This window comes from Cervus elaphus, chromosome 24, assembly GCF_910594005.1.
Source record: "Cervus elaphus chromosome 24, mCerEla1.1, whole genome shotgun sequence".
NCBI lineage: Eukaryota > Metazoa > Chordata > Mammalia > Artiodactyla > Cervidae > Cervus > Cervus elaphus.
Genome location: NC_057838.1, coordinates 40,426,558 through 40,452,924, shown reverse-complemented (window position 1 = coordinate 40,452,924; position 26,367 = coordinate 40,426,558). Strand labels below are relative to the sequence as shown.

The 26,367-nt window shown below is 40.8% G+C and overlaps 1 protein-coding gene, 1 long non-coding RNA gene and 1 other non-coding gene across 4 annotated transcripts in view; all 3 read left to right on the top strand.

Annotated features, from left to right (window-relative positions):
* The first annotated feature begins 3,728 nt into the window (after positions 1-3,728).
* LOC122683036 lies at positions 3,729-6,953 on the top strand. Its single transcript, XR_006337595.1, has 2 exons — positions 3,729-3,875; positions 6,384-6,953. It is a non-coding gene; the product is annotated as an uncharacterized LOC122683036 (long non-coding RNA).
* Positions 6,954-11,180: 4,227 nt separating this feature from the next.
* PPP4R2 (protein phosphatase 4 regulatory subunit 2) overlaps positions 11,181-26,367 on the top strand; it is a 50,316-nt gene continuing 35,129 nt past the window's right edge. The window contains exons 1-2 of one of the 2 annotated variants that reach the window (XM_043885910.1): positions 11,181-11,450; positions 12,394-12,475. In XM_043885910.1, coding sequence (XP_043741845.1) covers positions 11,417-11,450; positions 12,394-12,475 — 116 coding nt within the window. In that variant the 5' untranslated portion in view covers positions 11,181-11,416. Of the gene's footprint in view, positions 11,451-11,538; positions 11,814-12,393; positions 12,476-26,367 lie in introns of those variants that run through there. The other variant, XM_043885911.1, reaches the window with a different exon arrangement.
* On the top strand, positions 19,503-19,574 carry TRNAC-ACA. The gene has a single exon. It is a non-coding gene; the product is annotated as a tRNA-Cys (tRNA).

Genomic DNA, 26,367 nt, shown 5'->3' with positions numbered 1-26,367 from the left:
GTAGTCCCTCATTTTAAGCTGCATTTTCCTACTGACCATAGAGTCACAAAGAGTTGGATATGACTGAAGTGATTTAGCACGCATGCACGCAATGATGTTTAGCATCCTTTCATGTATTTGTTTAACATTCTGATGTTTTCACTGGTAAAAAAAAATCTGTTCAAACCTTTTGCCAATTTTTTAAAAATTTGGTTTTTCATGTCTTATTCTTCAGTTTTGGGAGTCTTTATGTATTCCGGATACAAATCTTTGATACACATGTTCCAAATATTTTCTGTTAGCCTGTGTCATGCCTTTTTATTTTCTCAATTTGTCTTTATAAGAACAAAAGACTTTATGTTGGTAAAATTCAATTTCTCAACTTTTCTTTTTTATGTTTTGTGTTATGAGAAACAATTGCTTGTCCCAAGTTGCAAAGATTTTCTCCTGTGTATTTTACCAGAAATTTTATAGTTTTAAGTTTTATACTGTTATGGACTGAATACTTATGTCCCATTCCAAACTCATATGTTGAAATCCTAAACCCCATGTGAAGGTATTAGGGGGTGGAAACTTTGGGAGGCAATTAGTTCATGAGGTTAGATTAATGCCTTTTTAAGAAGAAACACAAGAAACACTGTTTCTCTCTCAGTCATGTGAAGATGCACTATGTATTTTGAATTAAGTTTTAGGTATGGAAAGAGTTAACTTCTATCGATTTCCATACAGGCATCCAGTTGATTCAACAATTTACCCAAGTGATTTGTGTTTAGCTAAATATTAACGTTTGGATCAATATTGGAAAAGGACAATCAAAAGTCCTATAGGCCCTTGTATTCATTTATTCATTCAATAAATCTATTGACTGCCTTATTATATGCCCTAGTAAACTTTGGAGACACATGATGCATAAGATCCAACCCCAACCTACACATAGTTTACACTTTAGCTGAGATGATAAATATAAAAATAATTACAATTTCATATGAGAAATATGTACCAAAACTGTGTGTTTCATACTACAAACAATATAAAAAATCACAGCCAGCTTTAAAAAAATAGAATATCAGAGTGCATATTAAGATAGGTATTATTTTACAAAGTCATATGTTTTATTGATTTGATGTAATCATATTTTATGTAATATAACAGTGTATGTTTCCTGGGTTGCAATATAAAATGAATTTTTCCTTCTGATTTTGGTTAAAAGAGTTTTCATGCTTCTATGTTAAAGGTATGTACAAAGTCTCATTTTCAAGTCTCAACTCAAACATCGTCTTTTCAGAGACTTCTGATCACCTCACTCCACATGGCTTCCCTACATGGCTTTCATACCATATTATCCTGTATATTTCCTTCTTAGAACTTACCACAATCTATAAATCCTGGGCCTTTACTTAGTTGTCTACTTCCTTCATGCTTCTCTGTCCCACTAGACAGTAAGATCCAGGAGGGCAAGGATCCTGTGTGCGTGGTTCACCACTAACTCTACAGACCAGTTACTGGCCTAAAATACTCAAAGAATTTCCTGGGCTCAGCTTTAGATTCTAAGTCTGTGACTTTGATGATGGAAGCTGACCCCTTCCCCACCTTCCTATTCCACACTTTGGAGTGATGACATTAACAAAATCCACATGCACATAGGCCATTGCAGAAGCGATAACACCTGTGTCAACCCAGAAGATAGATCCAATCAATGTGATTTGGAGTCGTCTGGAAAGTTTTTGGGCTTCACTAAGATGGAATAAAACATGAAACTACACTCTTGGCAAAAAAAGAAAAAGGAAAAAATGTTCCAACTAACAAATACATCTTGGAAATGAAAATCAAAAACAACACAGAGGTTTTCTGTTTAGTCCTCAGAGTGGTGACAACTACTGAGTCCACAAGTGCGTGGTCAGTCACATACTTTCAGAAGATGACAGCACTGTTGAAGGAGGGCCACTGGCAGGATTGATTAAAAACATGCCTATCCATCAGTTACTCTTCTGGAGAAATGGTCATGTAGAGGCTTGTGGTGGTAGCTGCTGCCACACAAAACTGATAATAATTGTATAAAAACACAATAAAAGATTTGCCACGTACTACCCTAGTAGTAATCCTCATCTTTTATGAGATGAATACTACCTCTGTTTTTTAAAGGAGGATGCTGAGATTTGAATTACGGAAGATCTTGTTTTTCATAGAGAAAAACTGGATAGCTGTATATGTGATTCATGGAGACTGGCTAAATAATAATATTCCATCTATACTTCAAAGTACTAAGCAAAGTAAGATTTTAATTAGTATCTCTAAAAAAAAAAACCAGGAAAACCCCAAGACATATTTTGAGTAAAAAGCTAAAAAAAAAATTATAGAAGAATATGTTATCTTTTAAGAGAAATTTAAGCCAAGAAGAACTACTTCAGTATATGTTTATGCAACAAACTATTTATTGAGATCCTATGGTGTATGGAGGCTGCACAAGGCTTCAGGGCACCTTGGGAAAAACCAGTGAACACGAGAGTTTTCTGTCTTTGGGGTGTTTATGTTCCAGTGATGCAGAGAAATGCAATACACATAATTTTGAAAGGAAATGACAGGATATGTTATGAAATGAAAAGAGCTGGGAGCAAAAGAAATAGAGTGGAGTAAGGGACAAGAGGAGGTGGTCGGGAGTGGAAAGTGCAATGTCTCTTAGTGACAAGGCCTGAGGAGGTCTTGTTGAGTAGATGGTACTTAAGGGGATGAGAGGGCCACATGGATATCCCAGGGAAGAGGGATCTAGGCAGAAGGAAGAGCTGGGCACCCTCCTAAGTAAGGAGTGTACTCTTAGATTAAGAGTACATCATGGGCTTCCCTAGAATCTCAGTGGTAAAGAATCACCTGCCAACGCAGGAGACACAAGTTCAGTCCCTGATCTGGGAAGATCCCACATGCCGAGCAGCTAAACCCAAGCATCACAATTATTGAGCCTGTGCTCTCGAGCCCAGGAGCTGCAACTACTGGGCCTACGAGCTGCAGGTACTGAAGCCTGTGCCCTAGAGCCTGTGCTCTGCAACAAGAGAAGCCCCTGCAATGAGAAATCTGCACACCACAACTAGAAAGTAGCCCCCGCTCGCCACAACTAAGGCAAAGCCCGAGCAACAGTGAAGACCCAGCAAAGCCAAAAATAAAAAAATTTAAAAATAGAATTTTTTTTTTTTTCCTTAAAGAGTACATCATGAAGGTCAATGAGGCCAGAGGACTTGAAGAAGGGCTGGGGGGAGGGGTGATGGTAGGAGATGTGGTTGGGGCATGGAAGTGGCAGATTGTGTTTTTAGGACCCATGGCAAGGACTGTGGCTTTTACTCAGAATGGAATGTAACTAGTTGGATTGGAGCATGATAGGCTCCAATCATTATTTTTTTAATTTTTTTTTGGCTCCAATCATTATTAAAAACCCTGGCAGTTGTGTTAAAAATGGGGCTCCCCAGGTGGGTCAGATGGTAAAGAATCTGCCTGCCAATGAGGAGACCCGAGTTGGGCCCCTGGGTCGGGAAGATTCCCTGGAAAAGGAAAGGGCAACCCACTCTAGTATTCTTGCCTGGAGAATTCCATGGACAGAGGAGCCTGGTGGGCTACAGTCCACAGCGTTGCAAAGAGTCGGACATGACTGAGCGACTAACACTTTCGTGTTGAAAATAAATTGTTGGAAGGTCCCTGGTGACTCAGCCGTAAAGCACCGCCTGTAATGCAGGAGTCAGGAAGATCCCCTGGAGAAGGAAATGGCAACCCACTCCAGTATTCTTGCCTGGGAAACCCCATGGACGGAGGAGCCTGGCAGAGTACAGTCCGTGGGGTCACAAATGAGTCAGACACAAGTTAGTGACTGAACAACCAGGCCAGAAGGCAGAAGAACAGCTGTAACACTACAGGTGAGACATGTAAACACCTAATCAACATCTGAAAAGACTCACAAGAAACTCATGAAGCTCCACCTAGCTGTGGTGGGTATTGGGGTGGAGGAGAACATCTTAAGAGATTTTTTGCTTGACTTGTAGTCTTTGAGTTGCTGAAAATACTATTTATCAGACATTTGAAAAGTTTAAAATTACTATTATTATTATAAATACTATTTACCCTTCCTTCTGGAGTAAGGGCTTCCCTGATAGCTCAGTAGGTAAAGAATCCACCTGCAATGCAGGAGACCCTGGTTTGATTCCTGGCTTGGGAAGATCCCCTGGAGAAGGGAAAGGCTATCCACTTTAGTATTCTGGCCTGGAGTATTCCATGGACTGTATAGTCCATGGGGTCACAAAGAGTCGAACACAACTGAGCAACTTTCACTTTCACTTTTCTGGAATAAATCAATCTCCAACCAGTTAAGTGTGGCCAAGAAAAGTAGGTATCTGCTAGAGGCTGGGGGAAAGTAGCCTGGTGCAGGGTGTCAGAGCCCAAGGGGAGTGAGAAAGGAACCTGTTACAGGGACTGGTAATTGGTTGGTTGAGTACCACGGAGATTGATAGAATAAATTAATATACTGAGAGTGAAGAATGAGTTTGTCAAAAATCATTTTTGAGGCTATTTTATTATAAGCCCATGGGAAAAGCCCATGGAGTATCTCACTCAGGATTTGGCACGTAGTAGGCACCTGAATATTTTATTTTGATCTGTCCTGCCATTGCTTCAGTGTACAAACAAATGTCTATGCAGTCAGTGAATTTCTTATGTATTGGGACAGTAAACCAGTATTAATTTAAAAGGGTAGCTTGGTGTAAATCTCTGAAGTTCAGAAAACATGGATTTGCAATTCTTGCCCTTGACCTTGTTGTAGTTTAATTAAGTTCTTAACCTACAGAGAAAAAAAAGAATAGACTGAGGAGAATGGCAACCAGGTTTACTGTTGGACAGTGATGTGTATGGAAAAGGAGAAAACTAAAATGAATCCTCCAGTATTAGATTGGAATTGGAAGCTGTGAACTCCTAGTTTTATAGATATTGATATAGAAATAAATAAATATATGGATGTATCTATGTGCCAAGAGGGCCCAGCAATGACATCCCAGTGGCCATGAACACCCTAGCAGCCTTAACTAGATTCCTAAGTACCATTCTCCACCAAAAGGAATTGGGACTTCTTGGAGAAATGGTTACTTCCAGGGCTGGGAAAGGGAGATGCAAGATGAGCCTGGAATACCTTTTTGTACCAGAAAATAAAGAAATGCTCCAAGAATGATGGAGACATGTCAAAAGGATGCAGGAGCCAGCTTGAAGAAGGTCTCACTGGCCAAGTCTAGACCAATTTAGGTATCAATTAATGATAGCAGTGAACTCACCCACTGGATAAAATAGGAATCAGTGAGTCAAAATTATTATAACTAAAAAAATGAATAAATGAGAGGAGACGACTCTTTGCTTATCATAGGAAGCCAACTGATAAATGTAAAAAGAATGATGGAATTAGAAAACTACCATTTGGCAACCAGCATAGTAATATTTTTTTTTTTTTTCTTTTTGGCCTTGCCATGTGATTTGTGGAATCTTACTTCCCCAACCAGGGACGGAACCCAGGCCTTCTGCAGTGAAAGCTCAGAGTCCTAACCACTGGACTACAAGGGAATTCTCCATCATAGTAGCAACTTAGCCTAAAAGTATGCACATAATAATTAGTTCAGTCAAGTAACATCAATGGAGGTGAAAACTTGAGAGTGAAAATCTGATGAGAAATGGGATGTTTGCAATGTTTCACAGTTCTCACAAAACAATTTAAATTACTATCATGGGCTTAATAGTAGCCCCCAAAATGATATATCCACATCCTAATCTCTGGAACCTGTGATTGTTACCTTCCTGGTGAAAAGAGTGTTTGTAGATGTAATTTAAGAATCTTGAGCTAAGGAGATCAGCTGAGATTATCCAGATGGGCTCTTAATCCAATAACTAGTGTCCTTTTAAGAGTAAGGTCAAGAGAGATGTGATAGACACAAGAGGCAACATGACCACAGGGGCAGAGATGGGAGCGATGCATGCAGTCACATGTCTAGGAATGCTGACAGTCAGCAGAAGCTGGGCGAGGCAAAACAACCGACTCTTCTGTGGAGCCTGCAGAGGGATCGTGGGCCTTCCTACACCCTGATCTCAGACGTCTGGCCTCCAGCACTGAGAGTCCCGGATCCTTTGGACTACCCGTGTTTTTGTTTAGCTGCCAAGACGTGTCCCACTCTGTGACCCCATGGACTGTAGTTGACCAGGCTCCTCTGTCCATGGGATTTCCCAAGCAAGAATACTGAAGTGGGCAGCCATTCCCTTCTCCAGGCGATCTTCCCTACCTAGAGATTGAACCGGCATCTTATCACTGGCAGGCGGATTCTTTACCACTGACCCCCAAGGAAGCTCAATGGAGTACCCTTCCCTCCTCATAAATTCCCATCTCATTCACACAGTTTGAAGTGCACCCCCAGGATTGCAGCAAACTTCATGAAGCCGTCCACCCAGGCAGTACCTGCCAGTCTGTTCTCCTGACTCTGGTCTTCACCCCAGCATGGCCACCAGCTGCCTCCACACCATTGTGGCAGCATAGAAAACCACCCTGGGTCTTTTAGAGCAGACTTTTTGTTGCACTTATTTCTAATTAAAAAGAAAACAATCTTTATATTTAAAATGGATAACCAACAAGGGCCTACTGTATAGAACATGGAACTCTGTATGGGAGGGGAGTTTGGGGGAGAATGGATACATGTATATATACGGCTGAGTTACTCTGCGGTGCCCCTGAAACAATCACATTATTAATCGGCTATATTTCATTATCAGATAAAACATTTTTTAAATTTAGATTTTGAAAGTCTCTGGGAAAAGTTAACCTTGATGACATGTGAAGCTTTCTCTTATTTGTTTGAAAAACTGGATTCACCCTTATTGTCCACCTTCCCCTACTTCAGCTTCATTCTGGAACCCACTGTGATCTACAAATAAGGACTAAAAAGCATGAATAAAAGACCATGAGCATCAAAGAGCCTCCAAGTCTCTCTTTTGGCATTTTAATGCAGCCTGTTCTGTGCCCTTCAGCCTTTGTAGATGGTGTGTGGGATTTTCTATACTTTTCCTCAGTCCCCTCTTCTCGCTTTCCACAGGATCATCTCAGAGGGATGGCCCAAACTCCAGTCATTCTCTCTGGGGTTACAAAAAGATCCTTGCACATGTTTTTCTGACACAGTCTCAGCTGTTTTCTCTTTCCCGTTCTTTTGTCTCCATCTTCCACCTCCTCTGTCTTGTCAGGCTTTTTCCCTCTTGTGTACCCCCAGAGGAACGGGCTAGTCTTCTTGCATATTCACACTTATTGAAGGGACAGCTCCTCCATTATACTCAGTCTCTGTGTGAGGAAGAGATTCCACACATTTTGTCTGCAACACAGAGGAAGCCCTCACTGACTGTTTGCCTGGTTAATACTATCCCCTTTGCCTGGAAGTCTCTTCTCTTGTGGTACAAATATTTTCCCATCTTTAAGTTAGTCTCTTCCAAAAAGTAACTTCTATCCTTGCCTGGAAGAGATGTTACAGGCCTTTGATCATCTGATTTGCATATTTGCCTTCTACTTTGCATCAGAGTTTATACTATACTCCTGTCTTATTTCCCCTGGTCGTTTGCAACCTTCTTGAGTACAACAAAGCATCTCGGGCTCTGAAATCAGTCCAGGTTTGAATCATGGATCAGTCACTTGCTTCTGTAGTTGTGTCAGCTTGGACAAGTTAGTTCACTTCTTTACAACTCAGCTGCTTTAGTGGGGGTCATAATCTCATTTATAGGATTTTTGCAAGGATTAAATTAAATATTTTTCTACAGTGCTTAGAAGAATGCTAGACACAAAGAGAATACTTAATGTTAGCTGTTACTATTAATATTCTCCTTTGTTGCATTAGTTAGTTCAGTTCAGTTTAGTTCAGTCAGTCAGTCGTGTCTGACTCTTTGCGACCCCATGAATCGCAGCACGCCAGGCCTCCCTGTCCATCACCAACTTCCAGAGTTTACTCAAATTCATGTCTATCGAATCGGTGATGCCATCCAGCCATCTCATCCTCTGTGATCCCCTTCTCCTCCTGCCCCCAATCCCTCCCAGCATCAGGGTCTTTTCCAATGAGTCAACTCTTCGCATGAGGTGGCCAAAGTATTGGAGCTTCAGCTTCAGCATCAGTCCTTCCAATGAACACCCACGACTGATCTTTAGGATGGACTGGATGGATCTCCTTGCAGTCCAAGGGACTCTCAAGAGTCTTCTCCGACACCACAGTTCAAAAGTATCAATTCTTTGGCGCTCAGCTTTCTTCACAGTCCAACTCTCACATCCATACATGATCACTGGGAAAACCATAGCCTTGACTAGACGGACCTTTAAGTGCTATGTAATTAAATTATCTCAGAATTTAGAAGCTGAGAACAATTATAAACATTTTTCATCATTCGTAGTTTCTGTGGATCAGGACTTGAGGCACAGCTTAGATGGATGGTTCTGGCTTGGGCTCCTTCACGAGGCTGTGGCCCAGCCCCGAGCTGGGGCTGCAGATTACCTGGGGTGGGAAGACTCAAGTTAAAAGTCTTCTCCATTTGGGCATTTCCACAGGCTGCTCTGATGTTCTGGTGACATGGCAGCTGGCTTCCTCTAGAGAGAACAATACAAGTGCCCAGAGCAGAAGCTTCAGCATTGTTTATGACCTAGCCTCAGAAGTCAAATACCATCCCTCCCACCATGCTTATTGTTCACACAGACTTGCTCTGATTCACCTGGGAGGGGACTACACTGGGGCATGAACCCCAGGAGGCAAGCATCTTGGGGGCAATCGTAGAGGCTGGACATCACATTTTGTTTTGCTCTAAGTGGGTGAGTACCAATAGGAGGTTCTAGCAATCGCAGACAGTGAGATGAGTACCGGCTAGAGAAAAGTTCCCAGGAAGAAGGAAGGAAGGAAACAAATAAAATATTTCTTCAACCTTATCCCTTGCCTCTTCCTCCCTTGCACTCTCAGCTTAAGCCAGACTGAAACCACCTCACTCCTTGATCTCATTTCAAGGCCCATGCACATCTACAGTTTTTCCCTTTAAAAGCTTCTCCTCTCTGCTTCACTTTGGCTACTTTCCTTTCAGAATTCAGCTCTCAGCTTAAACACAACTACTTCCTCTAGGGAAAGTTTCCCTGATTCCCTTAGGCTGTGGCTGCTGTGTGTACTTTATCTCCTTTCATGGACCTTATCCAGTTTTTGGAAGTCACTTTGGAGACATCTCCAACTGAGGGGAACAGCTGATGAAAAGAGACAAAGCAAGGTGTAAGAAATTAACACGGTACGTTCTCTAACAGAAAGTTCCAGAAGAACTTTAGGCAATCATGGAATTTTCTTTCTCTGCTGTACAATGCAAAAGTCACTAGCCTCATGGGGCTTCTGAACACAGGAAATGTGGCTGGCGTGACTGAGGAATTGAATTGTATTGAGGAACTCAGGAGTTGAATTTAAATTTTATTTAATTTAAATTTAAATACCTACACGTGGCTAGTGGTGACTGTATTGTTCCACACAGGTCTTACCAGAAGACCCCTGCTTAAAGACAGTCCAGGGTGGCAGAGAGGGAGGCTAAGCTTTGCTGTGTAGAGGACAAGCCCCTTCAGACTGGAAGGGCTCCTCTGTCCTTGGAATTCTGCTGGCAAGAATACTGGAGTGGGTTGCCATTTCCTTCTCCAGGGGACAATAAACTAAATTCAGTGTATTTAACGGGCTTCCCTGGTGGCTCAGCCATAAACAATCTGCCTGCAATGCAGGAGATGTGAGTTTGATCCCTGGGTGGGGAAGGTCCCCTGGAGGAGGGCATGGCAGCCTATTCCAATATTTTTGCTGGGAAAATCCCATGGACAGAGGAGCCTGGCGGGCTTTAGTTCAGAGTGTCACAGAGTCAGACAAGACTGAAGTGACCAACACAAGCATGGGTGCATTTAAAGCACTGGCCCACTGTGAGGACACCAACCTAATACATCTCCTACAAGGCTCTTTGTAACTGAGCAGGATGCTTAGAACAGTGAAAGGGTCTAAAGATACTAGGGACTAGTTCTCTGATGGCAAAATTGAAGAAATTATTTTTTTTGTAGTGGGGCTTTTCCCTATGTCTGCCACCTAGGGTCAGGGTCAGAGCCGCTTTCTTTTAAGAGGGTCAGCACTTGTGATGGTTGTGTCCAAATTTGCACTTTCTAACACCAGTCAAGAATTAGCTTTCTGTCCTCCCTGCCTCCCTCTCTCCCTTCTTTCCTTGGGTTTGTGTTAGGCTTTGAGAAGCGATGGTGGAACAGTTCAGTAACTTTTCTTGAAAAGCTCACAGACAAGGGAGAGTAATAAAGATGTTCACACACTAGCTGGTTGCCAAAGGTTCTAGGTTCTACTGTTTTGCTAGACTACCTCTCTACGCCTCAGCTATCCCATTTGTAAGATGTCAGGGCTGGGAGAGGACTTCTGAGGTCTCCGCCCTAACTTCCTGGGTGCTTATGTAATGTAATCAAAACCATAATGATAATAAAAACAGCAGCCACAGGAATTTGAGTGCTTATGTTCCAGGCGCCACATGCGCACAATGCTTTATCGTCGAAGTTTCACAAACTTCCATTTTGTGGATGAGAAAACAGAAGCTATGTGAGTTTAAGCAACTAGCCACACAAGTAGTATTAATAAACAGTTGCGTTGGACTTTAAATTCAGCTGGTTCCATTGCTTAAACTTCTCACGCTTTTGCTGTGTTCATTCCTTCTTTTCACGGCTGGGCCATTGAGGTGCTTTGGGTTCAGGCAGGGAGTTAATCTTGTCATGATTATTAGTAATACTGAGTTTGGTTTTTTTTTTTAATGCGTGTTCTGTGTGTATACAGTCTCACTTAATTTTCACAGCAACCGTAAAGAGTGGTTCATGCTACTCCCATCATAGTACAGATGGGGAAAGGGAGGCTCAGAGGGACTCATCAAATTGATCAAGGTCACACAGCTAGCAAACAGCAGGGATCCACAGTCATCCTGTGTGCGCCCACCCCGCCGCCTAGACCACTCCGTCTCCAGCTAGGTGCACGCAGCTCCAGCCAACCCAAGGGATAGGCGGGGCGGCCCTGCCGGGTCTGCGGGCTGGCCGCGGCCGCACGCCTCCGCCGCGCACGCGCTCTCGGGCTCCGGGTCCGGACGCGCCGCGGGCGCGAGGACGGCGGCGAGGAGCGTGCGCGCGGTGACGTGCCGGGCGCCATGTTGGAGGGCTGGTGGTAGCGGCTCGGGGAGGTGCTCGCTCTGTCGGTCTCGCTCTCTCGCTGGCTTCCCCCAGCTCCCTTCGGTGCCCCCCCCGAATCGCCTGCGTGCCGAAGTGTGTGCGAGGGAGGGGGAGGGCGTCGGGGGGGTGGGGGGAGGCCTTCCGGTCCCCGGGAGACCCGCGGAAGGAGGCGGAGGCTGCGAGGGACTCCGGGAAGCCATGGACGTCGAGAGGCTGCAGGAGGCGCTGAAAGGTGGGGGTAGCTGCCCCCTCTCCCTTCCTCCTCACCCTCCGTGGCCGCCTCTCCGCTCCTTTCTGGGCGAGTGACTCCGCGGGGCCAGGCTGGGGGGAGGGCGCTTCCCCGGCTCCCATCCCCCCGCCCGCTTTCCCGGGGGCGGGGAGCCCCGTGGGCAGCTCCCTCCCGCCCCGCTCTGGGCTTTGTGTCGGCCGCCGGCGTCTGGGCTGGGGGAGGGGAGTCGGGAAGCTCTCGAGGGGGCCCCGGCCCCTCTCCCACTCCCCGTGAACGTTTCGTGGGCCCGCAGCCCCCTCGCAGGCGGGCTTCGTTCTCTATCAGCCCCCTGCACACCGGACATCGAGGGGAGAGAAAAAGTGAAAGGTTTCGGGGGGGTAGAGGGGGCGGCAAAGCAACTTTCAAGTGTCTCTGGAGGCCCCTTTTTCAGGGCTTCTGGAGTCATCTTCCACGCGCCCCAATTCTGAAGTGGTCGCCTTCCCCGCTCCGAATTGCTCGCCATCCGAGCAACAGGCTTGAGAACTTAGAATACCGTGATTTCAGCGTTTTGAGAATTAGACTTTGATACCCAGGATCATTGGTTGATTACTGCAAAAGGGAGCTGGTGTTTCATGTAACGCAGATTTATGAACCTCACGTAAACAGTTTTGGGGGAGTTGGGATCTGGGGTTTTTAACAGGTCTTTGAGATGAATCCCCCGGACTGCATTAAGGATGGTTGGTGGAGAAGTTAAGTGCCCCCTTTAGGAAGGGTCTCGTTATCTGTGAAGAGTGACATTTGAAGTTGGAGAGTCAGGTGGAATTTGTTTGAGAGGCTTTTTGAATTAAAAAATTAATTTCTTCATATGAGGAATGACTGGAGAGGAAAGTTTGTTTTTAAAGGGCATTGGATATGGCTGGTGTACTTTGAAAAAATACTAATAACTTTTGTTTCTTCCCTTATCTAGATTTTGAGAAGAGGGGGAAAAAGGAAGTTTGTCCGGTCCTGGATCAGTTTCTTTGTCATGTAGCCAAGACTGGAGAAACAATGTGAGTTGAAAACATGTAATCGTATTCATAAACCTGTGTGTCCTACAGAATCGCTTAGGAAAGGGACAGAAGTGTATTTCAGAAGCATTGAATAATCCATCTGTCTAAATACAAGCCCCATATTTAAAGCATTTACTCAGTGTATATGCTTCATTCACTTCACACCGTGCTCTGTAATGAATTTTTAAACTTCATTAAAATTTTTCTTTATGATTTTGCACGTTTAGAATGTATTAGTCTAGAACAGCCAGAGAAAGGAAGAATGCATGTTCCATTGTGACTCTTTTTGGCCATAACAAGCGGGCTTATTTCCAGAATTTTGTGGTTTTGATTCTATTTCAGATTCTTTTTTTTGGGGGGGTGGTATTTTCTCATATTGTCCTGTATCCAACCTTTTGTTGTCATTTATATATGTGGGTGCTGGAAGTATCACTTCTATTTATTCTCTTGGGCACTTAGGGTGATTATCTGACAAATTCCAGATGCTACAGTCTTGACTGTCCTGTAAACTTCCTAGGATAGCTAACTTGTTAGCATATGCTCAGCATTTTATTAGGCTTGATTCCAAATGTTGTGAATCTGAACTTATACTGTGAAGTTAAGACTGTTTTCAAAGGAACGTATCATTTCATTGTGTGTAGTGTGTTTTGCAGGAGTTGTTTTCATTCTCGGGCTGTTTATTTGTAGAGAGCAGTGCAGATTTGGTGACTGACTTGTAGTCTTGTCTTTGTGTAGGGTTAGGGAGCAGAAAGGGGAGAGGTTTTGGAAGGTGTAGTGTTAAAAAGTGGGTTTTTTAAAAATTATTTTTGAGGCCTAATAAAAAGAGTGTAAGCTTCAGCAATTATGTAATGTATCCTTTGTTTGACTTTATTAGCAAGTGTTCATTTCTTAAAAGATTTGCTTATGGTTGTAGCATAGTTTCCTGATAACTAGCCTGCTTTTAAAAGGGGCAGGGGGAACCTCTAATGGTCATGCCAACAACTGAAACTCCTTGGTGCTTATTAAAATTATCAGTCACCTTAGGAATTTGACTGATGCGTTCAATCTTAAGTTTATACTTACTGCCTTAAAAAAAGTGGAACCCTTCAGAATTAAAAAGTAGTTTTTGCTTCTGAATTATAGTCTTAATCATCTTGATTTTAAAAAAATTGATGCTGAATAACTAATTTGTATAAATTGTTAGTTGGTCCTAACTTATACCTCTACAATATTAGGAGGAGAAGCGTTTTACTTTAGAGTTTTAATAAACAAGATTGTTTGAAGTTAAATACTTAAAACCTCTTTCTAGGTCTGTGCAGATTGCCTTCCCTTTTTGATACAGTGCATTGGCCATAAATGTATAAGTAGTTGAAAGTTTCTTCAAGGAAGCTTTTTAATATCCTGTTTGACTGGATCACCAAGTTGCTAGAGAAATACAACCTGATTTTTCTGGGCAATTATTTATCTAGTAGAGGACTTCAGAAGATCATCAGTTGTCCCATCCGTGTCCACACTCCTCCCCCCTCGCCCACAATCTCGAGGTCTTACTATAGGTCTTACTATTTTTGTATTAAAATGACTGGTGGTGGTAGATTCTTCATGGATTTTGGAAGACATTTTTAAATTTATGATTCAGACAGTGTATTTACATTTAGTTTTATTTAGCCTTTGGTTTTTTAATCAATTTGAGCATGCCTTAACTTTTGATATGGAAATTTGCAGTTTTCTGTCATCGTTTATGGTTAAACTGAGCTTTGTCTAACTTCTAAGATTGTAAATAGGAGAATGAAAAACTAAAGGATAGCAGGTCAAATCTTTTTGATGTTTTAGTATAGGTGGATTTCTTAAGAATGCCTGGGTTTTTTTCCCCCTCATTTCTGATTTTAGAAAATAAGTTTATTCAATAGTGCCAGTTTATTCAATAGTGCCTTTTTGGTTTTTTTTTAAACTCTTCATTTATTGAAAACAGCTTCATTTATTGAACTATGTATTTTGGTAAATTTTTACATCTGCACTTAAGAAACTTATCACTGTACTCCAGATGGAGACCATATAAACATTACTCCCAGAAGTTTCCTCTTGCCCTTTGTCACCTTTCTTCCCTGTGTGTGCTCTTATCCCCTCAGGTAGATTAGTTAGCATATTCTGAAATTGTGTGTAAATGGAATCATACAGTGTATTCTTTGCCTTTTAACAATTTTTTTTTAAAATTGGAGGATAATTGCTTTATGTCTGCCTTTTTTTTTACTCAGAGTAACTTAAAATGACTCCATGTCCAGAAATCAATAATTCATTCCTTTTTATTTTTGAGTAGTGGTCTTTACATGGATGTCCTACAGATTTTGGTTCATTCACTTGTTGATGGACATTCGCAGTATTTCCAGGTTTTTTATTTTTTTTTAAAAAAGCTCTATGAACATTTGTGTATGTGTCTTTGCATTCTTTCCTCTTGGAGGACAGTCCATTCTGGAGTGGAATGGTTGGGTCATATGGTGTGTGTATGTTTAACTTTAGAAACTGCTAAACTGTTTCCTAGAGTGATTGTACCAGTTTACTTTTCTGCTAGCATTATGGGAGTTCAGATCAGCTTCTCCACATCCTTTCCAATACTTACTATGATCAGTCTTTCTCAGGTCATGTATTCTAGTAGGTGCCTATTGTATAGTGATTGTAATTTGTATTTGCCTAATGACTAATGATATCGAGCGTCTTTTCAAGTGTTTATTTGCTGTTTATTGTTTTTAGTAAGTTGTAAGTTGATTCTTCACGTCTTTGCCCATTTTAAAATGGAGTTCTTTGACTTCTTACTGGATTTTGAGAGTTCTTTATATATATGGATACAAATTCTTTGTCTTATGTGGTTTGCAAATACTTCACTGTGTGGCTTGTGTTTATTCTCTTAACAGTGTCTTTCAAAGTGAAATTTTAAATTTAATTCCATTTTGATTTTTAAAAATTTCCTCTCTTGAAGGATTCTTACTGCATTATTTGTTGTGATCATTTGTTCTATGCTTTCCAGTTTAGTCGTCGTTTCCTGAAGTAGTTTGTTCTGGATCTTTGCAGTATTCTGTTGCTTCATTTTCTGAGTTGCTCTGACTGACTTGCATCATTTTTCTCTTGTTTTTAGCTCGTTTTGAAATAGTATAAGGTTTTGATCAAGTCTGTCTAGCTCTGCTTCAGTGTCTTAAGGGATGTTATTCTGCTCCTTATTCTCCTTTTCTCTAACAACAGTTTCATATCTGATTTGACCTTGATATTTTTCTGTCTTGCATTTTTATGTAAAAGTAGTTTTCCTGAACTTTGAGTAGGAGTCACGGTTCAGAGTAGCTGTTGTAACTTCACAGAGCTCTGTCATTGTTTTTGTGAAGTGTTAGAGCATGGAGCTTGCTTTCTGAAATTTCTAGGTTTTGTTTTGCTTTTATTTGGGTCCTTTATCTTGTCTGTTTCTCTTGTGTGTGGGGTCTTCTCCAGATGGGAGCTCTGGTGGGTCACTTTCAAGAGCTCATGGGAACAAGACTTTCCGGCCCTTGTTGGAGGTTTTTCTGTTTATTTATTACTGGAGTGGGCAAAACGTATCTCAGTTTCAGCTGTTCTCAGTTTGACCTGCCATGATTGCTTGTGAACCACTGTTGTCTATTTTGTGTTTCTCCTATTTGTAGCCCTTTCAGATACGCTATGACTTCTGTTTCCTCTTGTACAATAGATTCTTAGAATGTACAGGTTTCTGACTGTGAGTTTTTCCTAATTAACTTATTTTTGGGGGGTTGTGAGATAACCTTGTTCAGGTAGATTTGTTGCAAATGTTTTTGCTTATTGGTTTTGGGTTTTGCTGTCTACTTAACGTCTGACATAAGGGGTTTTGGAGAGATGAAAAATTGTAGCACCTCTGTCATCCTTTTAGAATTACGCTATTTAGGAGAACTTTCTAAGTCAGTCCCTGTTAAGTTAGTTTCTTCATCTGTAAGATGAGGATGATAATAGTACCTCATAGCATGAGTACATCATACATGGAAAACTTAGAAAACTGAACACTGCTTGGTAAAGTGTTAATATTATTTATTTACTCAATAAATAGTAGTTGTTAATTGTGTTGATAGTGCTTATATTGAGTCTGCTTTTTTCCCTCCTTGCAGTTTCAGGCTCTTTGTGTTTATTAATTTTGACATATCACTAAGAAGATCGCAGTTAAGTTACTTTAAAGTAGTAGTAATCAATAACTGAGATGTACATTATTATAAATAAAATCTCCTTAAGTCCATGAAACTACTAAATCCTTCTCTGGCTTTCTTTAGGAGAGGATTTTGTCTAGCATGGTGTTGGACACTTGAATGTTATTTCTAAAATGTCAGTTTCACATACTACCCTTGGGATTTTTGCCACATCCTATCAACTATATAATTATTTATTTTTAGGTTAGGTTACTTTCTTCAGATTTTTTTAAGATGGAAAAATACTACAGATAGAGGTTAAGCCCTCATTTTGCCCCTCCCCAGAAGTATAATCAATATGTTCATTTCTTCCTGCTAATCTACGGAGAATAAAGTCTGAAACCAGTGGTTTGTTGAATTAGTTACATCTTTCTGCATTTTTTTAAAATCTATAAATAATAAAGTGTTGATTAGTATTGATTACCCATGTACCATCTAAATTCCCGTCATGTGCCATCATAACAATGGTACACAGAGGAAGCACAGTAGATTTTCAGTAAATAAAGTTAAGTGGATGCCTTTTTGCATTTAAATATTTTAGTAACTGCAGTGATTAAGATAGGAACATGAAGAAAATTATAGTTGTTCTCACTTGTTTCATCACATCAAACCTGTAAACCTGGTGTGTGGTGTACACTGCACAGAATCTACTGCATGATGTCCTAGAAGCTAGATGTGCCAACTTTGTTTTCTGACTGGAGTTAACTTCAACTCTTCAATCGTTTGGGTGTACCAGTGAGTTCATATTTTCCATGTTTAGTTCAAATTTTTACTAGCAGTTGGCTAGTCCCCTAATTTCATAAGAGTTAGCAAGTGGTAATGTCATTCTTGGAAGGAGCATTGGCTTGATTCTGAATTTAGGTTAGTAGCGTGTCTGTGTGAATTAGGACTGATCATTTGTGAACCTGTTTCTGCACTTGAAAAATGGAGTTTATACCCTGTAGTTGCCTCAGATATTGTGAGGATGTGAATAAATGAAAATACGTAGCTATAGATAGTAAAATTGGGGAAAGAATAAAAATTACTATTGTCTATGTGTTGAGCTTAAATAGAGTGCATTTGGCTCATGAAACAAGTCTGAGGTACTTAATCTTGTGGAAAAAGCTCTGGTTTGAGAGTCAGGAGAGCAACACACAGACCTGGGTTTGAATTCCCAGCTATATCACTTAGTCTGTCACCAAGGCAGGCTGACTGACTACTTGATGCCTTAATTTCCTTATAGTAAATATAGGTAATGAAGTAAATCTACCTCAAGGGTTGTTGTGGTGATTCACTGGGTTTATACTTCATAAGTGTTTAACATGGTCCCTATTGCACAGTGACAACCCTCTCCTCCCTTCCACTACTGTTTTCGTTTCCAATAAGTTAAATACAATGAGCCACATTTCCCTCAGACATTGAATGAGGACCTTAGAAAAGGTGATTTCCAAGTTTCCTTCCATTTCAGAAGCCTTGTAGGAGTTTATATTATGGCAGTAGTTACTGGGGTGGTATTGCAGTAACAGTGATTAAGGGTTGGGTATAATCATAGTGGTTGCTGTTAAATGTCTGCCAGTGGTGAAGATGTTAACTGTTGGGGATATGTTGCATAGGTTAGTAGTTTGGAGAGAATTAAAAAAAAAGAATGAGAATCACTTGTCTGAACTTGGATGAGAGACATCAGTCAGTGTTACCACTAGCTCATGAGAGCCATAAAGGGGTTCCCATAATGTCTATCTTAGTGTTGCTTACGAGTATGCCTTTTTTCTGCATCCAGAGATCTTCTTTGTGCCTGCCAGTGAACGTGAATTCATAATGCTTATGGATTATTGGGAAGCCTGTCACCAACTTCATGTGGTTTCAAAACATCATCTTAGTAAAAAGGAGATAAGGAATTTATGGTCCAGTAAGAAGATAAGGAATTTATGGTCCACAGCCTACAATAATTTCCCTCTGTTTTGTGGACTATTGGTCTCTTGCCTTTTTGATATGGTAGTTTATTGGGGTGGAAGGGTGAGTGAGTGTTCGTGTTTGTGTCTGCCTACCTAAATCAGTTTTCAGTATCAATAGCAGAAAAATGTAAAGCACTTGCTAAAACAGAGTATAGACAGTTGAAGAGGAGAATGTCAGCTGTTATTTAATTTAATACTTAGGCCTGTGAAAGCTTTATATTTTAAAATATTTGGTGAATGTGAGAACTGTTAGATCTTCATTTTTGCTAGGCCTTCAGATGTGTTCAGTTGCTCATTTTTGTTTTCTTTGGTTTCACCCATTTTATATATGCTATTTATATAAAAAGCAGTCCTTTTTATATATCAGGCTGTCTGGGTTTGACAGTCTTTATAACCACCCTCCTAACTATTCCTACCAAATATTATTGAGAACATATGCCATTGATTGTAAAGTGTATAAGAGCTAATTAAAAAATACATATATCTATATATATATATAAGTAATAGTAATAGCGTGCCATATAGTAAATAACATGTCATACATGTGGTAGTTCAAGTAGGACTTTTTTTGCTACACCTTTGCAGTTTGACTTTATGGCAAGGTAGGGGGTGGATAGCTTTATTGAGACGATCTACTGTAGAGTGAAAGATACACTTGGAGCTGTTTATGTCAAGGTATCTCTCTTGTCTCTGTGCTTAAATCTCCTTGATTGTAGGTTAGCAGGCTGTTCTGGTTTCATTATAAGCTGTTTCAATGATTGTGATGGAGTAAATCAGTCACCTAAGCCCTCTTTTCCTCTGTTCCTCAGATGAAAATATGATTAATAACACTTAGGTCACAGTTTTTATGAAATACCAGGCGTTCAACAACCACGAGGTCCAGCACCAACATAAGGAACAATTGGGGCTTCCCTTGTAGCTCAGATGGTAAAGCATCTGCCTACAATGCAGGAGACCCAGGTTCGATTCCTGGGTTGGGAAGATCCCCTGGAGAAGGAAATGGCAACTCACTCCAGTATTCTTGCCCGGAGAATCCTATGGACAGTAGCCTGCCAGGCTTCTCTGTCCGTGGGGTTGCAAGAGTTGGACTCAACTTAGCAACTAAGGCATTCAACAAATCATAGATTGTTTATATACTGATATAAAAAATAAAAAATGAGCAGTAAAAAGTGACAGTTACTTAATACCAATTTTGATACCTAAAAATTTTTGTAGCTCACTGAAATGAAATCCTAAGAATGAAAACATATTGACTAGTAATATGATCTCAGTTCTCTAATCTCATTAAGCTTCTTTATACTTGTGACTGAGCTAACTGTTCATTTTGCTTGTCAGAACTTGGCTTCAGCTATTACACATTTTTCTTCCTTCCTATAGCCAGATCTGACTTAGACTCTCTCAGATATGAATACCTGTACTTGTACTATCTCCTTATTTGTCTCCGCTACCTGCAGGAGGTGAGGCCTTTTTAGTATTTTGACTGTTTAAGTCTGATTCTGCTAATGTTATTTTTTGTTGTATGTGGTGCTGGTTAGTACTCCTACCTAGTTAGAGTCTTTCATTGATTTTGAGGTGGTGAGTCAGAAATCTTTAAGGGACTAGAATTTTCACTTAAGAACTTCTATTTCAGGTTTTGGGGGTTTTTTGTTTGTTTGTTTCCTAAAAGGCGTACCTTTAATGAACATTTATTTTGTGCCAGACACTATCAAATGTTTAAAATGCTTACCGTAATTTAATCTTCACTATTACTCTCTGAAGTAGGTATCTCCTTTTTAAAATAAGGATACCAAGGGTTGCAGAACTTAAATAGTTGTATGATGATGCAGCTGGTGAGTGACAGAATTGGGATTTAAACTCAGGCATTCTGATTTCAGGTGGTAGAGAATCCGCCTGCAACATGTGAGGCCTGGGGTTTGATCCCTGGGTTGGGAAGATGTCCTGGAGGAGAGCATGGCAACCCACTGCAGTAGTCTTGCCTGGAGAATCCCCATGGACAGAGGAGCCTGCTGGCCTACAGTCCATGGGGTCTCAGAGTCAGACACGACTGAGGGACTGAGCGCAGCCCAGCACATTCTGACTGCAGATTCTCCCATAACCTGTACTTTATACTACTCAGCACTTGTTCAGCAGTCTTCTCACATCTGAGAAGCCTTACAGAACTACTTAGAGTTTGAAGCTGCGCATTTGGTAGGAATCTGTTACCACTGTTACTCTTGTAATTTCTGAGGCTTTTATGCTGTTTACCCAAGCCAGACCCCGCATACCTGTCCAGCCCTCCTTTCCTTGTGCTGTATTGAAGTACCATCACCTAAGGCACAGACACTACAGATAGTTGCCTGGGGAAGGGGATTGTGGCAAGTATGGGTAAGGTGGTGGTTTGGTCATAAGTTGTGTCCAGCCCTTAGAACCTCAGGGACTAGGGCCTGCAGGCTCCTCTGTCCATGGGGTTTCTCAGGCAAGAATACTAGAGTGGTTGCCATTTCCTCCTCCTCCTTGCTGTATTCATATATCTTTTATCAAAACACATCGCTGACTTTTTTTGGGTCGCATCGTTTTCCATTCTTTGACTCTATTTAACCTCCTTTTTGATGGTCTTAAAGGGTTGTTTACAGTTAAAACAATTCAAATGATGCTTAAGTGAGCATAATTATGTTGGCACAGATGCAAGAATGGGGTTTATGGGTTGGAGTTTATGTGCATTATTGTCTTGATAGATAATGCCAGCTGGCCTTCAAAAAAAAATTTTTTTTTCCAATCCCAAAGAAAGGCAGTGCCAAAGAATGCTCAAACTACCGCATAATTGCACTCATCTCACACGCTAGCAAAGTAGTGCTCAAAATTCTCCAAGCCAGGCTTCCACAGTACGTGAACCGTGAACTTCCAGATGTTCAAGCTGGATTTAGAAAAGGCAAAGGAACCAGAGATCAAATTGCCAACATCCGTTGGATCATCGAAAAAGCAAGAGAATACCAGAAAAACATCTACTTCTGCTTTATTGACTATGCCAAAGCCTTTGACTGTGTGGATCACAACAAACTGTGGAAAATTCTTAAAGAGATGGGAATACCAGACCACCTTACCTGCCTCCTGAGAAATCTGTATGCAGGTCAAGAAGCAACAGTTAGAACTGGACATGGAACAACAGATTGGTTCCAAATTGGGAAAAGAGTACCTCAAGGCTATATATTGTCACCCTGCTTATTTAACTTACATGCAGAGTACATCATGAGAAATGCTGGGCTGGATGAAGTACAAGCTGGATACAAGATTGCCGGGAGAAATACCAATAACTTCACATATGCAGATGACACCATCCTTATGGCAGAAAGTGAAGAAGAACTAAAGAGCCTCTTGATGAAAGTGAAAGAAAGTGAAAAAGTTGGCTTAAAGCTCAGCATTCAGAAACCGAAGATCTTGGCATCCAGTCCCATCAGTTCATGGCAAATAGATGGGGAAACAGTGGAAACAGTGAGAGGGTTTATTTTTGGGGGCTCCAAAATCACTGCAGATGGTGACTGTAGCCATGAAATTAAAAGTTGCTTGTTCCTTAGAAGAAAAGCTGTGACCAACCTAGACAGCATATTAAAAAGCAGAGACATTACTTTGCCAACAAAGGTCCGTCTAGTCAAAGCTGTGGTTTTTCCTGTAGTCATGTATGGATGTGAGAGTTGGACTATAAAGAAAGCCGAGTGCCGAAGAATTGATGCTTTTGAACTGTGGTGTTGGAGAAGACTCTTGAGAGTCACTTGGACTGCAAGGAGATCCAACCAGTCCATCCTAAAGGAAATCGGTCCTGACTATCCATTGGAAGGACTGATGCTGAAGCTGAAACTCCAATACTTTGGCCACCTGATGCAAAGAACTGATGCATTTGAAAAGACCCTGATGCTGGGAAAGATTGAAGGAAGGAGGAGAAGGGGACGACAGAGGATGAGATGGCTGGATGGCATCACCGGCTCTATGGACACGGGTTTGGGTAGACTCTGGGAGTTGGTGATGGACAGGGAGGCCTGGCGTGCTGCAGTCGATGGGGTCACAGAGTCGGATACGAGTGAGCAGCTGAACTGAACTGTATACAAACAATATATCAAAGTTACCCGTCCAGTGTCAGTACTGAGCATTATTAGACTTTTTAAGTCTGAAAATCTGAGATGAGAAATGTTACCTCATTTTAATGTGCTTTTCTTTTGTTTTACTCCAGGTTCTTTCATTTGTTTATTGCTTTTTGTGGTTTTCTGTTTCCCTCATTTATTGAACTGTGATTTTTTCCTTTGTTTTCAGTTTTTTTGCTAGATTTTTATTTTTAAAATAATAGAGTAACTTGATAAAGTTGCTTTTAAATAAGGTATGTTTCTATTGTATTGGGAATAATTTGAGTTTAAAACAGTCTCATGATGGTCTAAACTGTATGGAAAAGGTGGTCTTTGTTATAATGGGTAGATGGAATTGTTATTTTTGGCATGTATCTGTCTTTTTCTCCCATTCCTGAGACAGGTAGTCATATTTATCAGTAAAAGAAACTTCAAATACAAAGGTATGAGCAATGTCTTTAATTTTTATGACTGTATTTGAAATTTTGTCATGGTAAAATCCAGCCTAACCCCCCACCCCCCAGTGTGGCCCTTGTTTACTTATTTGTAAATAATCTTAAACAACCGGTTAGAAAAAGCTACATTCTGCTCTTGGGTTGACTGAATACTGAGCGCATGCTGGGACCTCAGAAGGTCATGAGTCCTGGTCAAGCAGAAGTGAAAATGCTCCCCAACCCAAAGTGGCCATATCTTAAAGATTGTTTCCTACTGTCTTAAAAGTAGTTTTGAATAAATACATACTTTTATTTAAATGTAAGTAAAATACTTATAGTGTTTAAGTAAAAATAATTGAAGATGTGTGAGATTTTTGAGATGTGGGATTTATCTCCAGGTTATGATGTAATTTATTTCACTTTGCTTTTCAATACGTCATAACTGTTCTCAGCCAGGGGTAACAACATCTAGAGACATTTTTGGTTGTTATAAATATAGGGTGCAGCTGGCATCAGGATATAGTATGTGCCAAGAGTGCTGCAGTGCATGGGATAACACCCAACAACAAAGGGTTATCAAACCCAAAATATCAGTAGTGCTGAGGCTGAAGGATTTTGCTTCATAGGAAAAAGCATATGTTAAGCTTTAAAAAGTCTGATAGTTTTGTTCTCTGACCTGTGAGATAAAAATATTGATTTGTATGATAAGACCATCAAGATCTTCAACCAAGGCTTCTTAGTTTTATCTTTCAGGATTCTGTTGATACTTGAGAAACTTAGAAAACTCTAATTTTGAGAAAGAAATACACTTATCCAAGATTTGACAGTTTAATTATAAAGTGTTCTCTTTCCTGATTTTCAGTTAAGAAAGTCCAAAATACTTTGCCTTTTATCTAATCAAATATTGTCTAGAACTCTTTCTCCTTGCTGGTTATAATCACAACAGTCTTGACATTAGATTTGTTGGGAGGGTTTTCCCACACCAAGCAATTCTAAGTCTCCTACAATTCAGTTGTTACATATTGTACTCAGAGTTAGCATCAGATCTCACATGTTAAGGGCTTAGTCCCACAGTGCTGCCCCCCACCCCCACCACCTTCAGACCAGTCACAACTCCAGGTTGTTATATCTGTGTTTCTGAACAGCAGATAAAATTCAGAGGTTTCTGTAACCCATTCCTCGGATTCTGTTAATTAGCTCGAGTGGCTCACAGAATTCAGGAAAACCGTTTACTATCTAAGTTACTGGTTTATTACTATTACACAGGATATTAAAGGTTATGAATGAATAGCCAGATGAAGAGATACATGCGGTGAGGTCTAGAAAGCTTCTGAGCAGATGAGATGCCTGTGGAGTTTGGGGTGCACCACCCTCCAGCATGTGGATACATTTTGTTTGCCAGTCCAAACCGAGATTCACCAATTCAGCTCTCTCAACCCCATATAGATGTTTATTGAGGTTTTATCAACTGGGTATGATTGACGATTGATTCCATTTTTAGCCCCTCTCCAGAGAATGACAGTGGGAAGTGGACTGAAAGTTTCAAGCTTCTAATCATGACTCAATGTTTCTGGTGACCAGCCCCCATCTAGGAACCTACCAAGAGTCAGAGTCACCTCATGAGAATAAAAGACTTTTTTATCACCCAGGAAGTTCCAGGGAATTTAGTAGCTCTGTGTGAGGAACTGGGACCAGAGACTAAATATTAGAACAAAAGATTCTCCTAGAACCTTTATTTTCAAGGGTTTTAGGAGCTCTTAGGATCTAGGGAGCGGAGATCAGTATGCATATCTCTTATTACTTCACAAATACATCCATTAACCAGCTTCATTGGACCGTTCTTATATGTGTAGGGAAGAGAAAGAACCTTTAATTTCTACTTTGTGGATGGAGTAACAGCTTGGTATCTTAATTAATTGCTCTGTATGTACCTAGTCTGTGTTTATCCATGAACTCTGCTGACTGGTAGCGTGGCTGCTCTGTATATCTCAGAGTCACAGGCCGCTGCACAACCGGCCGGTGCACCCGTGGAGCGTTAGTGACGACAGTGGTGACCACTTCTCTCCCTCCAAAGGAGTTAGCTGCTCTAGCCACCCTCGCTCACTGTCTTTGAAACAGAAGGGTTAAATTGAGCCTGAGACAGTTGAGAGAGACTGGCTGTTCTGTCATTTTTCAGATTTAGCTGTGTTTAGGTGGAAGCATTCTTTATTACACATGGTTTTCACAAACAGTCTGACAAGGTCATCGAAATTGGAAGTACAAATTAGAGAGGCCTACCAAAACTGTGCATTTTAATGTAATTATTAATACTTCATTAAATATGAATATGTGTACATATCACATAAATATGTGTACATGGTAAACTGGGCAGAACACCGGATGTACAGATGGAGACCAGGACTGTTCTAACTAGGATATACGGTCACTCTCTTCTGTTTCATTTGAAGCCTCCCTTGTATAGTATTACTAGTTTGTATCATTCTTTCTTAAACTTTTATCAGATTAGTTTGACCGATACTGTTTTTGTCTTTAAAATTGTTTTCCTGATCTGAGCTCTGTTTGCCTTCCCAGCCTTGTCTCTTGCCACTGTGTGTAACTTTGCCAAGTGATTTGCAGTTCACTAAGTATGCGGTGCTGTATTTTGCTCGCATTACATTCTAACATCTTTCTGTCATTATCTTTGCCTCTGACATTTTTCTTCATGGGATAACTTCAACTTGTCCTTTAAGACTGTTCCTCCAGCTTCATTCAAGTGCATATGAATCTACTGAAAAGCTGTCTGGATCTCCTTTTCTCCATAGAAACTACCATATTTCTGACATGCATTGATCATATTTTCTATTAGTTTGTTTCTGTTTGTGGTTCTGTAGGCTTTGAAGGGGCTGAAATTGTCTTGCTCAAAATGTGGTGCAGTGTAGGAGCTGGATTAAATATGTGAATAGAAAAATTAAACTTTGTCTTCATCTATTAAAGAAATATTTTAAAAATATTTAGAAAACATTACTGGTATCAGAATTTTGAGTGTTGGGTGTGGGGAAATTCTGAGACTGCTTGCTTGCTTTCTTCCCTTTCAGTTTTTCTCTGTCCAGATTCTGTTTATCCTTTGTCCGTTTTGCTTGTTTCTAAGCCTCCCTAGTTTTTTTGTTTTGTTTTTGTTTTAGCTGGAGGACAATTGCTTTACAATGTTATGGTGATCTTTGCCATACATCAGTGTGAATCAGTCATAATTACATATATGTCCCCTCAATC